General features: G+C 39.7%; 1 protein-coding gene across 3 annotated transcripts in view; it reads right to left on the bottom strand.

Annotated features, from left to right (window-relative positions):
* Positions 1-15,835, bottom strand: part of LOC134204840 (prion-like-(Q/N-rich) domain-bearing protein 25) — a 106,650-nt gene that overhangs the window by 38,058 nt on the left and 52,757 nt on the right. Inside the window, exon 1 of one of the 3 annotated variants that reach the window (XM_062679638.1) lies at positions 4,953-5,097. The exons of the other annotated variants lie outside the window; for them this stretch is intronic. Coding sequence (XP_062535622.1) covers positions 4,953-5,067 — 115 coding nt within the window. The 5' untranslated portion in view covers positions 5,068-5,097. Of the gene's footprint in view, positions 1-4,952; positions 5,098-15,835 lie in introns of those variants that run through there. 3 annotated transcript variants of the gene reach the window in all.

The following is a 15,835-nucleotide window of genomic DNA, read 5'->3' on the forward strand; positions in this document are numbered from 1 at the left end:
TGTGGAGGATATAAATAGCGGGACCTTGTCATGATGCTCTTGAGAAAGCAAAACAACAACTGTATCGAAACCAATACTGCCTTGCTTCTCATCTCAAAAGAAATGGAGTAATTCGATATGCACTTAAACACTAAGGATACGGGTAACGCTACAATCGATCTAATAACTGGTCGCAGTGGCACACCCAAACAGGAAAAAAAGTGCTCGGTACTATTTTGAAACCACATCCACACGGTAAAACCACAGACTTTGGTAAAACTTTGGTAAAACTTTGAAACCACATCCACAACCAACAGTGAAGGCTGGATCACAACAGCGCGTTGCGCATCGCGTCGCACTGGGCGTTGAAGTCAGCGTTTTTGTTACTAAAACGCAACGCCAATGAACGTTACGCATTCACGCCCACAATGCAACGTTCGCGTTGTGCGTTTATTTAACAACAATAATAATTAAAACAACAATGGATTTAAAAACGGATGATTTATTTAACAGTGAGAAAAGTGAGAAAATTATTAACTGAGTTAGTATTCTTTAGTATTCAGATAAGTATTTTTTTTTTAGTTATTTTAGAAATTAGAATTCAGAGAGAATATAAAATCGGCTATAACAATTATTATAAAAATCCTGCATTCTTCTATAAGTTTAAGAAAACTAGAACCATACATCTGAATTTCTAAACAAATCCTCTCTAAAATTCTATATAATAAAAATGGGTTGAGTTTTCCTTCCTGACGATTTAACTCGCGAACGGGTGGACCGATTTGCAAGATTTTTTCCCTAATCGATTCGTGTTGGGATCCGCAAGGTTTGTATCTACAAAAAGGTTGGTGAATTTAACGGGAAATGTAAAAAAATCATTAGAATGCTATTTTGGGTCAGCTGTTGAGGAAAACAAAACAAACGCACGGAAATTGATCTAGAGTGCGATGCTGCAAATAATTCATTGTAACATTTGCAACACCTGGGCAAAGCTGGGTTTCTTTAGCTAGTAGAATTATAAAATAGGCAGAAAAAACAATATGTAAGCTTTCTTCAGGAATTCCTTCGACAATTGCTCCAGGCATTCTATTCGGAATTCTATCAAGGATTCTTTAAGAATGCCTCCAGAAACTTTTTCTGCAATGTCTTCAGGAATTTCGCCGGAAAATTCTACCATTCCACTCCAAGAAATCCTCCACGAACTCCTTCATAAGTTCTGCAGGGAATTCTTCAGATAATTCTTTCGTGCTGTTTCTCATGAAAATTTCAGAAGACTGCACCGTGGAAATCCTAAAAATATTTTAGGGAAATTCCGCAGAATTGCCAGTAAACATTCCTGAGAATTTCGCGAAAAATCTTCGAATTTCTTGTGTAAATTCCATAAAGTTTTCCGTGAAAATTTCAAATACTTGCTTGTGAAAATTTAAAGAATTTCTCCAGGAATTCCACCAATTCCATCTAGTTTATACAGAAATTCTACCGAAAATAAATTATCATTGGAACTATCAGAGGAGTTCTTATAGATTAATTACCGAAGAGATCCTGAAAGAATTCCGGTGGAAACTTCAAGATTTCCACTAGGAGATCATCCAGGAGTTTCTCCGGAAACTCCTCCGGGAATTCTTCCAGGAGTTGTACCGGCATTTCCTCAAGGATTTTCTCCGAGAATTATTCAGGTAGTTCTATCGGCAGTTCCTACGGAGATTCCTCTAAATTTTTCCAGAACTTCCTCCTGGAATTAATTCAGGCTTTCTTTCTGGAATTCATTTAGGCTTCTTCAGGAATTCATAAAATTCCTCTAGAAGCTGCTCCGAGAATTTCTCTGGGAGCTGCTCAGGGAATTCTCCGGGAGATCCTCTGCTACATACCCCTACAAAAGTTTCAGCTTGATGAAATTTATCTATAAAATGAATTCTCCAAGATTTTTTTCGAGAATTCTTCTGGCAATTCCTTCGGGGGTTCTCCTGAAAATTTTCCCGAGAGTTTCTTCACAAATTTCTCCGGGAGTTACTTCGAGAATTCCTCCGAGAGTTCCTCTGGCAATTCACCCGGGAATTCCACATGTAGCTCTTCCAGAAAATCATTCAGGTTTTTTCAGAAAATAATTTAGGCTTTCTTCATAAATTTGGCAGGAAATTCCTTCCGAAGTTCTTCCGATAATTTCTCTAGGAGCTCCTCCGGGAGGTCATATAGGAATTATGCTAGGAGTTTCTCCTGAAATTCCTCCGGGAGTTCCTCCAGCAGTTCCTTCAGGAATTCCTCCGGGAGATCCTCCGGCATTTTCTGAGAGAATTCTTCCGGGAGTTTCACCGGCAGCTCCTCCTGGTGTTCCTCTGAGGAGAAACTTCCAGGGTAATTTCCGGAGAACTCCCGGATGAATTTCCGGGTTAATTCCAGGAAATTCCAAATGAACTTCCTTAAGAATTCCAGGAGGAACTCCTGGAAGAACTCTTGGAGGACCACACGGAGGAACTCCCAGGAAAAATTCATGGAGGAACTTCTAAAGGAAATTGTTGATAAATTCCTAAATTAAGCCTGAATAAACTCCCGGAGGAACTACTAGTTGCACTCCCGAAGAAATTTCCAGAGGAACAGCCGCTGAAATTCCCGGAGTTAAATTTCTTGAGGAACTTACGAAATCCCATTTCCTGTGAAATTTCGGCCGAAAATCCTTTAGGAATTCCCTGTGTATTTTCTGGGATTTCCAGAGGAACTCTTGGAAAAACTCCTGGAGGAGGTTCCGGAAGAGCTCCCACAAGCATTTTCGGAGGAATTCCCACAAGGAAGTACTGAAATATTTATTGGAGAAGTTCCTAAAGGAATTTCCGGAGAAAAATTCAAAGGAATTTCAGAAAAAATACCAGGAGCAATTAATGAAGAAATTCCCAGATGAAATCCTGAAAGTGTTCCCAGATGAATTGATGAAGAAATTACCGGATGAATTCTCGGGAGTTTGTTATGAAGAAATGCCTGGAAGAACTCTTGGAAGATATCCTGGAGGAACTTTCAAATTAATTTCCGAATAAAATTCTGGAGTAATTTGCGAGTGAAGTCCAGAAAGAATTCCAGGACGATTCCGCGGAAAAATTCCCGGAGAAATTCCTGAAAGAATTCCTGGAGAAGTACCTGAAGGAATTCCTGGAGAAGTACCTGAAGGAATTCCCGGAAACAACGTGGAAGCATTTCCGGGGAAATACTATTCCTAAAGAAATTTCTAGAGGAATTCTTGAACGATATTCTGAAGTAATTGCGAAAGGATTTCCAGAGTGAAATCCTAGATGATTTCGATTTATAATTTATGGAGGTCTTTCCGGAAAAAATCCTGGAAATTATCCCGGAGAAATTGAAGGAAGGAATTTATCCGGGATAATTTCCAGGAGGAATTCCCGGAGAAGTTCCTTGAAGAATTTCCAAAGAAATTTCGAAATTTCGCGTGGACTCAAGGATGGCTAGTTCAGGCGCAAACAAGAGGTGGTCCAAGGGTTCGGAGTCGGCTTCATGGGTCATACCGGTGGTCATGCCATGTGGTCGAACTCGATCCTTTTATTAAACAAGTGGCCGCACGAAGAACAACATGGTATCGTCGCTTTCGCGGCGTCGGTCAACGGGGCGGGTTCCGAGTCCGATGACGGAAAGAGGTCCTCGTCAAGGCTGGGGCGTAGGCGTAGGCACCGCGTCGGCAAGTCCCTCTGTGTATTGGCGAACAGGCCCTATCGCAGAGAGGTCAATTTGGGGTGCACGCGGCTTCATCATTCTTGATACCAGCCGTCCAGAGGGAAGCAGGCGCGAAGTCGACCCTTCCCATCTTTCGAGGACATAGGGCGTGGTAAGGCCACCTGGAAAGCCGGCAATGCGCTGGCACGATACCATGGTGTACTTCTAAAAAAGCGAGTCACGATATTCGATGCTGCAAGGACACGCAGCTAACCTCGAGGGTGCGTTGTGCACTGGCCCTCCTTTGAAGCATTACTTTCTGGTTGTACCGAAGGGACGATGGGCTTGGCGGCAATGGAAACGGTTTAGCCGGTCGGGGATATAGTCCTACCTGCCTCCCTCCCTCCCTTGATTCTCTAATCACGGTATTCGGTGTTACGATAGATCCTTATCTCCAACCTCGGAGTCAGATTCTTGGTTATAGGAAAGATGTGCATATGTCAGATGATTCAACGAAGCAGCATTTTTCAACACTTCTGCATGGCTGGGAATGCTGTTGCAAAGACTGATAATCTTTCTGCTGTTTGTAGCTTTAGCTTTCGTTGCAATACGTTCATGTCGGTGCTGTTCTGCACGGCCATCCATATGTTTCTCATCACACAAAACACAGCATTGTTTATTGTAATCGTGCTGATATGTGTGACCAAGCTGCTTGCAATTTATGCAGTTCATTACCATCGGTTTGTTTTGTCTTGAATTCCAAATGTGACTAATATTACGAGCATTGTTTTATAGATGTCCTTTTCAGCATTATTTGTGCATACAATTCTTTCCATAAAATATCCAATTTGTTTGTTATCTTGATGCTGAAGTTTGTTCGGCAGTGCCGAGCTGAAAAAAGTCACACGGAAGGATCAGCACACGCACAGGCACAGCACTTTCAGAACAATCTGTGATTTTTCAATATCGGATAACAACTGTTTAATAAATAGTTAACATTTGTTATCAAGCTCTTGGTATCGATAATGACTTAAACTGAATCAGATGTTTTTTTTTCTGTTCGGAAGCAGACACGACTGAAATCACTGCAATATCCCCTTCTTGTGGTATAAATAGGCGCACAATAAAATGCATGCAGGGAAAAAATTACACCCACCAGATAACATAAATTATTAAATATGTACTCCAGTCATAGTTTTGCAAATAACTGACCTGCTCCTAATAATTCCATATAGAAGGCTCTATAACAGACTTATCGTGATCAGTTCATTTTATGCAAATACAGAGTTACAACCCATGAAGCAAAAAGCAATACTCACTAACTATTACATCTCCGTAGCTCCTATTCCTATAGCATATCACGAAAGCTTCACTGAGAATCAAATCATTGTTGAAGCACGAGTACACCACAACTGCTATTGCGAACCAATTCATAATTGCTTCATAAAGCGTGCTTTACAAAACTCAAACAAATCGAACACCTTAACGAAACCCCGACGAAACGACCGATTTCTGCTCACTGTCAAAACATCACTAATGTCGATTTCGTTTTCAAACCTGGGTCAGTGCCAACCCGAACCCTGAATAAAAAACGTTTTCTGTTCCCTCTGTCATTGGATATGTTAGTGTGCGTAGCATCGTGTTTGTTTTGATTCGAAACATATGATCCAGGACATCCAGTGCACTGGCAGTGCGTTGGCGTTGACTAATCAGATCATGATAAATAAATATGTTTAAGTGCGTGAACTGATTTTTGCAGATAGTAGAATTTACTTTTGGGTGGATATAAATAGGGAAACTGCTACTGGAATTCATCTCATGGCTCCGATATTCTTTCCATCAAAAACAAAGCAATGGAAAGGAATTTGGATGCGACAAAAAGAGGCGACGAAATTGGTGCTGCATTTCTTTGTTTCCCGATGAGATGATTGATGATGTGATGTTCAGTGAGATGGAGATCGGAACAGTTTCCCTATTTAATTATATTCAATAATCCCGTGCACATTTTTATACCAAGAATTCCGTATAGAATTCATGTAAAAGAGATTTTCTATTCTACAAAAATTCATCTATTTCTGCAAAAGTTTTTTTTTCGGAGAACAATCAGAAGCATGTAATAAAAATTCTCCAGGATTCGCTAATTTTTTTTCCTCGCTACCTCTCCTGATAAAGGTAGCCTCACACCTCGGGAAAATTTTCCGCCGGATTTTGGGCCCCGTGCATTTTCAACTTTCAAAAATCTCCCGGAGGAATTGCTCAAGGTACTTTCGGGGGAATTTATGTACGAAACTTGCGGAACAAGTTGCGGAACAGTTCCTGTATTCTAGAAGAATTTCCTGAAGGAATTATATTGTAGGAATTTCCAAATTAATTCCTGGAGCAACTTCCAGAGAAAATCCTGGAACATTTCCAAAGGAATTTATCTCGAAAGGATCCTTTGGAAAAAATATGGAGGAATGCCTGAAAGATATCGCCAAAAATTCAAGAAAGAATTACTGAAAGAATCTTTGAAGTAATTTCTGGCAGAATTCGAAGAAAATTCTGAAACATACGAAAGAGTTTTTGGAATAATTTCAAAAGAAATTCTGCATAAGAAATAGGAAACCGCCAAATGTTGAACGAATAATTTTGTCGCCTATTGTTGAACTCCATAAGAAATGCACGTGGGTTCAATAATAGGCGAAGAAATTAACCGTTCAACATTTATGAATTACCCTAATTCTATTCGGTAATCCTCAAATATATTTTTCTGGCAATTCTTAGCGGATTTTGTGAACGGGTTTCAAGGGGAATTCCCAAACTACATAATTCCACCCACGGACCTAATTTAGAACACTATCTGTGAGGAAAACCTGAATGAACTTATGAATACGTAACTTCCCCAACAATTATTTTTAAAACTGAATCTAGACAACAGTACCGGATTAATTTCATTTTAAACTACAATAACAAATATCACAAAGTTCCCGGACAAAAAGATTTTCAATGCGCATTTTATTTTGATAAACAGACAGTTTCGTTTCTCCCTTCTGCTTGTTTATTCCGCCCAGTCCCACCCACCCACGTGGTTTTGACAGTTGAAATACAGTTGTATTGGTGAACCCAGTGCGAAACCGTGAAACAACACAGTGCGAACCCGACAGCTTTGGGGTTGGAACTAGTGCGAACCTAGTTCCAACCTGAGCGAATAAAAAAACACTTTGACAGCACTTAGGTTGGAACTGGTTCCAACCTAGGTTGGAACTTTTAAAACGAATTCGACATAAATCGAACAGAGCTCAACCTACATCCTAGACGACGACAACCATCGAACCAGATGGCCGGACGAGCGGATTGCAAATCCTTTAACGTTAAACCCTGCATGCAAATCCTTTAGCGCGAAAACAATCAGAGGTGAATTGCGCGCCCGCTGCCATGTCATTCGACCATGCCATGCTACGACAACGCAAGCTATCCTGCTTGCCGCCGAACAGTTGCACATAATTCGTTCACATGTGCTCACTTCCATTAGAGTGTGTCACACTCACTGCAATCAATGCTTTTAAGCTCAAACAAGTCGTTTTTTTATTCTGTGGTAAAAAATCGACATCCGATCACAAAACTCCTATAGTTTCGTGGACATTGGTCATCGTTTAGCAAATGGACATGGTTACGGAGATATTGATGGAAATATAGATAAAGATATATTTTTACCATTTTTACCAAAAATCAATCGACCGAATAAAGTTTATAATTTTCTTTTTCTCCTTCTTGGCATTGTATCCCCCACTGGGACATTGCCGCCTCGCTGCTTAGTGTTCAGCACTTCCACAGTTATTAACCGCGAGGTTTCTAAGCCAAGTTACCATTTTTGCATTCGTATATCATGAGACTATCACGATGATACTCTTATGCCCAGGGAAGTCGAAACAATTTCCAAATTGCGCGAAAATCGAACCCAGTCACCCTCAGCATGGTCTTGCTTTATAGCCGCGCATCTTAGAGCTAGGCTAATTTTTTATACATATCCAGCAATGGTTCATCCTAACGACTGGATGCATTCTAGGACACGGGTCAACTGGGAACACGTGTTTCGTCGGGTAGACGCTACGCGTGTGTAACTATATTGTGTATTATACAATGCTTACCTCCTCGTATTTGGTTCCCTTGCAAAAACCATCAAGCCACTACCAACTACACAAGTCCGTTGATAGACTTTCAGGAGTCCGCTCACTGGACAGCAGGTCATGAAAAAAAAAATGCAATCGTAAACCTTCTCCTCCGCCAGTCGCACTTATTGCGGAGTGATGACTAGCTGCAGAACACAGCCTTGCTACAACACCTTGAAGGAGGAACTGGGTGGACGCTAACTATACCTATATGAAAACAGGGGGAATTTATTTCATACATGAAGGAAGTGCGATTGCTTTCCATTTCTATTGATGCGAGTTCGTAAGGCCGGATGATTAGTATGATGGTCAGCAGTTGTACACTTTTGGGGCAAACGAAAGAACTATGATTTTTGTACCAGGGTTGGACTTTGGTGGTAATTTGTGAAAGATAAACCAATCAATTAATTATTATAAGACATCGTTATCTTTGGAAAAAAAATACGGCCCGCTCAAGATTAGTTCGCCATGCAAAAATATACATACACTGTTAGATGACTTTTACCCATTAATGGGTACTGTGTTATTGATATTATTCACCGTGAAAAATTCACCCATTTTCTTGAAAAGTGCCACTACCCATTTTAATGAGTAGTGGCGCTTTGAAGAAAATGGGTGAATTTTTCACAGTGAATAATATCAACAATAACACAGTACCCATTAATGGGTAAAAGTCATCTAACCGTGTATGAGATGTTTGAATAAAGCGAAAATCAGAAGACTTCCCAGAGTAATCCCCGATGTAACTACTGGAGAGCGACGCAAAGGAATTTCCATAGACTGTAGAGGAATTTACAGAGAGAATAATTTCTTCGAAATAAATCCTATGAATTTTTATCGAACTTATGTTTCAAGGAATCCTCAAAGCAGCTTCAAGAGAAACTCCCGGTGGATCTTGTGGATAAATTTCCAGAGAAACTTTTGAAGGAATTTCAAGTTTCAAAAAGTATACCAAAAAAGATCGGTGACGTGCCAGCCTACACACTTAACTAATTTCACAGTATTTGGTAAATTTCACCGAAATCTCAACAGCAACAGATCTGTTCGGTAATTATTTTACAGATCTTTTGTATTTTTTTTTTCATTGAACAGTCAAAATTACCGAAAAGCAGTAAAATTATACTAAACAGTTCTGCTGTTGAAATTTCGGTAAAATTTTACAGAATTCGACGATTTATTTAAGTGTGTCTCCTTAATAAAAACAAAAAAAAATATTACCAATAAAATTCCGGAGAGAGTGTATTTTAGAAGATTTTGGAAATAATTTCTAGAAGATTTTTTGGAGTAATTTCTGGAGCAATTGCCGAAACATTCTGTATAAATGGCAGAAGAATTTTCATGAAGAAGGTATTTTATTAATTATTTATAAGTAATACTCTTGGTCACGGTATACTGTCAACAAGGTAGGCTCGTAAGAAAAATGACACTTCCAGAATAGACGGAAATAGCTAAATAATATCAAATGTTGATAAGATAGCAAAATGAGATATGGACATGATTGATATAAGAGATAAAAGATCAGACGACAATATCAATATTTTGCACTAAAATATCATGAGGATATCAAGATATGATATTTGTAATAAGTGATCGATATCAAATGCCATTAGTTTGTTCTTATCCATAGCATATCTTGATTTTTAAATGATATTTCGGTGCAAATTTTTAATATTGTTGCCTGTTCTTTTATCTCTTATATCAATCAAATCCACATCATGTTTTGTTATTCTGCTCATGGCTTCTGCCCAGGTTCAAGAGTGACGCATATTTTATCGCCACATGTTGGAATACCTACAAAAGTACGCATGCTGAAACCGTAGAGCATCATTTCGGTTCAGCTTGAACGAAGATGATAGTGACGTCACATGTTTACATTCTAACTGAATGTTTACATGCATGCTGAGCCTGCCTTGTTTTTTGTATGCCGTGACTCTTGGTAATACTTTTCTTAGAGATCGAAGTGCGCCATGCGTTGAATAGGACGTGTTTTTATCCTTGTGCGTCAAATTTTCAAACCACCCATTAGCTAAAAGTTTTTCGAATGTACATTTTCCTACCAACGGATTTCATAAGTGATGAAGATTGTATTGTAAAATCTTATGTAAAGAGGAGGCAACGTGGAATAACAGTGAAACGGCGACGGAAAATTGAGGAGCGATGCTGCTGTTTTCGAAGGTGCAACAGCGTTATGCCGTAGAGGTATCATGCAGTCTTGGCAGTTGTTGGCAGTTCTAACCTTGCTTCTTGAGCTCAGTGGGACTGACCATAGAGGAGCGACATGAGACAGCTATGCCAAGAACCACAGTGTAGAACTGTTCCAGTACCGTTTATCAATAACAAAAAAACACGATCACTAATTCGTGAATCACGATGTATTTCAGTCACGGTTTCGGGAGCAACAGTCACATTTTCTGGAACGTTCTCATAGTATCCGTCCTTTCGAACTTAAAGTTCAGTATCACATTATTGTAGTGTTACTATCGAAGAACTCAATGAGTATTCTGAGAGATGTAATGTGAAACGAATAAAGAGATCAGTTCTGATTTACACATGCAACTAAACAGTTGTATTTTCATTAAGGTTTTTCGTGATTCTGAAAGGTATTTTACAACTGGCGACGAGAAAGAGATTATATAATCAACTAATTCGCACTACACAATTATTGAAATACGATATTGAATCTGAACCGTGATATTATAATAAATCCATGCTCATCCTTCCATGTGGTGTGGTGATAAAGTGATTGGTGGATAGTCATTTTAAAGAGACAATTGGTTACAATTGAGACAAAAGGCTTCATCATATTGTCCTACGAACGGACCTGCATGAATAAGACACTATCAACAGCGTATTTCCTTCCTTGTGGAAATTAAAGGTTTTTTGATAGTAGAAAGTCCCTTCACTACATTAAAAGGGCAATTGTGGTTATATCAGCTAAACATAAGCAAGAGTGCTGATCAATAAAGTGAATTGAATTCGAGCAGTTAGTGAGCGTGAGTTCCGGTCAAAGGTTATCGAATTGCTGGATGTTATGCAGCGTACACACCAGTCAAGCAGTTTGACGAACATTGACTCCGCCGCCAAAAAAACGCTTTGGTTACTGCTTTGTTTAAAAGTGTGTGAAGTTGTTCGAACAACCATTTGACAGTTGGCGGCTCGGTTGGAAAAACTGTTTGACTTGTCGGGGTGGAGTCAAGGTTCGCAGAACATTTCCAAAGCCCTATAAGATCAATTATTTTGAAATAACACTCAGTTAAATTATTGGTCTACGTAGTTTGGCAGTGCTGGCAGAATAAATGATTTTTTGTATATGGTTTGAACACTCAGTCTTCGAAGGGCTATAACTGTTTTCGGCAAAGATTTTCGGGATCCTTTGGGTTATACTTTAACGTAATGTGCCACTTGGTTTACGATAAACTGAAACCTCTAGAAGTAAAAAATGTAAAAATATACGTTTTCACATACTAATAACCATACAAACTTCAAACGCGATGCGGAAAGGAGGGGAGTGGGAGTGTGGGTGGAGGAGGGGTGTTGTTCAGCAATCGATCAACTCAATGTAAGTCTTGAACCCAATGACGATTTGAACCAAATTTTTATCAAATATTTTTTGTCCTAAGGAAACAATTTTACTGGATGGGGGAATGTCATTTTAAAAGAGAGAGGGTATGAAAGAGGGGTATTGTTTAGTTATCGATCAATTCAGCATAACTTTTGAACCCATTTACCGATGTCCACCAAATTTGGAATCCATATTCTCTGTTTAAGGAAGACTATATCAGACTGGGTAGAAGTGTCAGAGAGGGTATATTGAGAATGAGACAGAGGGTATATTTATTAACGAACAGTTTAGTTTACCTTTTCATCGCATGGGTCAATTCAAACCAAATTTGTAAACATGTATTCTCTGCCCAAAACTATTATAGAGAGGCTGGTAGAAACTTTTGGAATGCGGAAGGTTATTGGGGTTGGGTATTGTTTAGAAAACGACTTAATTTAAAATCCCTCTTACTTAGTTCATTCGAGGTTCTTTGACATTGTACAATGTTTCGAAAACAAATTTCCCGAATTCCTCAAAAATAGAAAATCCGGTAATAACATTTCCCCAAAAACTACTTCAACACAAATGATATTTCCCAAAAATGATTCTTACCGATACATATATCCCAGAATATGACATTTCCCTTGCCACATCCCTGAATGAAGCAGGCCATAAACATAACACTATTTGGCCTAAGGTCATTCGACATGAAGGACATTTGGGATAATATGAACAGCATCATGAAAATCATTCAAAGAAAGCATGCATTTGCTAGGTATAAAGCAATGCTAATTGTTACCCTTCATCGAAATTATGGTTTGCCCAGTAAAAAGCAATGGTTAAAATGTATCATTCTGGATGGTGGACGTGATTGCTTCTTCAAAAGTAGACATTTGCGCAGAATAAGGCAATGGTAAGTGTGATCCCTTCTTTAAAAATGGGCGTTTGCCCGGAATAAAGCATTGGTTGGTGGTTTTTAGCAATTAACGTTTGCCTGGAACAAGGTTCAAACCAACGATCCCTTTTTCAAGATCAGTCAATGCTTCCAAAAGCCTTCTTTTAATCAAATGATGAAGTATCAATAAGTTAACACAATCACCCTATTGACCAATTGGATTTATTATTTCCGGATTGTGGAAAAAACTGAAAACCAAACTGGCAATTCCGAGCAAGGCCGGGTACATAAAGCTAGTGTTTGAATAAACGGGAGGTGGAGTCAATGTTGGTCGAACTGCTTGACCGTGTGTACGTTCCATTAGAAGCAAAAGTGTTAGACACTCGATTCTGTTTTTACACGGATTTTTTTAACACGGCCGTGTAAAAAAATCCCATGCAAAATTTTTTGCAAAGTTGCTCCATTTTGCATGATTCGTCGAGAAATCATAAAACTTTTTTTACACGGATTTTCGAAATTTGAACTGAAAACTTTTTTTACACGGAACGCATCCCCCGTGTAAAAAAAGAATCGGGTGTACATTGAAGAGACGAAAAAAAGAGAGTGTGAGTCAATGAAAATAGATAGAAGGTGAGGAAGAAGACCAAAAGCAAGTGTATTAGTGGATGATGGATAATGTAAACAGCAAATGGTGACGTACATATTTGCACGGCTTCTTATGGGAGCTCGTTCGAATGTAGTAGTGAAAGATTTTTCGCCATACGCGAAAGGCACGCACACAATATATGGATTTCCATACCTTAGTATTTATTTACATTGAGTGAGAGTTGATTCATCCAAGTGAAAACGAAAAGCAGAGATAGAGAACGAAGTGTATAAAACATAGAAATAATAACCGAAAGAGAGGAGTCGACGAAAAGCAGAGAACGTTCTCATCACACCGGTAAGAGAGCTATCCGGCGCTTTTGATTCACGAAACTGGTATACAAGGTAAGGAGAACAATGACTACTACAAATCTGGTTGGTGTCATCGAGCCCTATGTTTTGGGTAATTCTTTTACTGAGTATGCGGAAAGTTGCGTAGAGTTTTTTTTTTAATTTAACCAAATAGATAACAATAGAAAACGTTCTACCTTCTGTATGCTTGGCGATAATTTGAATAACATGTTATTCAGGCCGTAGTGCGAACATAGTATTAGTGGCCCTGCTATATATTCTGAGATTAAATCGTTATTCCCCGGAAAGAAAATTAAAGAACTGACATATGCAGAGATTATTCAGAAATTGAAGGCACGATATGACAAAATTGATTCCGATGTTATCCAATGTTTTAAGTTCAATACACGCATTCAGAGAGCAGGTGAAACCACCGAAAGCCTTCTTGACCTTAAGTTGCAAGCTTCTCTTTGTGACTTCGGTACTTATAAAGATAAAGCAATTAGGGATAGGATTTTGGTAGGAGTCTATGACAAAAACTTGCAGAAACAATTGCTGAAAGAAGAAATTCAAAAGATTCCCAAAACTTATTAGGGCATCCAGGATCCATAATATATGAAAGTTTAAAACAACTCGAAACATTTTGGGCTCAAAAATTCTCCTTGAAATCCTTCTAGAAGCTCCCCTGGGAACTTCTGAATTCCTCCGGAAAGTTATCCACAAATTCCTCTGAAAATCGTTCGAAAATCCTTCCCATGTAATTGTAATTCCTCCTTATCTAGAAACCCCCCACTAAATTTGTTTAGGAAATTCCTTGAAGATTTTGTTTCTTCTCTCCAAGATTTACTTCTAGATATTTCTTCGGCTATTCTCTCTCCAGGAAGAATCCGGCATTTCCATCAGGAATGCATTCGAGAGTTCCGTCTAGAATACATACTGAATTTCTTCCCAAAATTCAACCAGAAGTTTCTTCAAAAAATTATGAGGGAAATCCTCCGATTTAGCTCCATAAATCCTGGTATTTTTCTGGGAATTCCTTCAGATATTTTTTCGGAAATTTCTTTAGGAACTTCTCTAAGAATTATTTCAGGACTTCCATGTGGAAATTCCCCCGGAAGAGCTTGTGGGAGTTCCTCCGAGAGTTTATCCAAGAAATTCTCCGGTAATACCTCCAGAAACTGCACAGGAAATTCCTGGACGATATTTGGCAGGAATTTCACGGGAAATGGGGTTTCGGAAGTTCCTTCAGAAATATTTTTTCTCTTCCACTATGGTATTCCACCGGATGTTCCTTTGAAGTTCCACCAGTAGTTCCTTCGGGAATTCAATCAGGCTTTCTTCCAGGAATTCATTTAGCATTTCTTTAGGCATTTATCTACAAATTCCTCCAGAAGTTCTTCGGAGAATTTCTCTGGGAGTTCTTACGGGAATTCCTCCGGGAGGTTCTTTTAAGAATTCTTACAGGAGTTCCTCCTGGAATTCTTACGGAAGTTACTTTGGGAGTTCATCCTAGAATTCTTACGAGAGTTCCTCCAGGATTTCCTCCGGAAATTCTTTCTGTAATTCTTCAATAAATTCCTCCAGAAGTTCCACCGGCAGTTCCTCCGAGTATTCCTCTGATAATTTCTCCGGAAATTCCTATAGAAAATCCCCCGGGAGTTCCTCCGGAAATTACTCTGGGAGTTTCTTTTCAGAGAAACACCCGGAGAAACTGCTGGTGAAACTCCCGGAGGGATTCTCGTAGAAACTACTGGTGGAACTCCCGGAGGAATTTCAGGAAGAACTCCTAGAAGAAATCCTAGAGGACCTCCCGGATGAGCTCCCAGAGAAACTATCGGAAGAACTTCGGAAGGAATTTCCAGCTTAATTTCTGAAGAAAGCCTAAATGATTTCCTGAAAAAAGCCTGAATAATTTCCTGGAATAGCTTCTGGTGGAACTCCCGGAGGAATTTCCGAAGAAACTCCCGGATGAATTGCTGGTGGAATTCCCGGAGGAACTCTCGAAGGAATTTTCTGGAAGAATTTCTGAAGAAACTCCCGGGAGAATTTTCGAAGGAACCTCGGAGAAACTACCAGAACCATTCTCGGAAACAAGAGAATTCATCTTAAAGACACATCTCGTCTAGCTGAAACTTTTGTTGGGGTTTGTAGCTGGACCATCATCATCATCAGAGGACCTCCCGGAGAATTCCCTGAGGAGCTCGCAGAGAAATTCGCGGAGGAGCTTCTGGTGGAAAATCTATATAAATTCCTGAAGAAGCCCTAATAAATTCCAATTGTGTGTGTGTGTGTGTGTGTGTGTGTGTGTGTGTGTGTGTGTGTGTTTTTTTTTTTTTTTTACAAGGGTTAAAGGCCATCAAAAATCTGCGCGACAGACACCTCGAGCACACACACTATGCTCGAAGGCGAACAGGGATGGGCTCCTCCCGACCTGCTAAAAATGTGCCTCCCGGATAAACCGGGTCCCTTATCCTCCTTGCCTCGATCCCCCCGGGACCACGGGATGCTGCTCATGCACTTCTTCTAAAATTCCGGCCTCTAGCTTAGGCTAGTTCGCCGACTGGATTGCTGAGATCCACTGCTACGTTGTCTCGATCCCTCGGCGGTCGTGCCACAAACTTCCTCACTCGAATCCTCCTGGCTTCCCCCGGCGTCGAGGGTGGTCCACCAGTTCCGGTGAAG

Source organism: Armigeres subalbatus, unplaced genomic scaffold, assembly GCF_024139115.2.
Source record: "Armigeres subalbatus isolate Guangzhou_Male unplaced genomic scaffold, GZ_Asu_2 Contig937, whole genome shotgun sequence".
NCBI lineage: Eukaryota > Metazoa > Arthropoda > Insecta > Diptera > Culicidae > Armigeres > Armigeres subalbatus.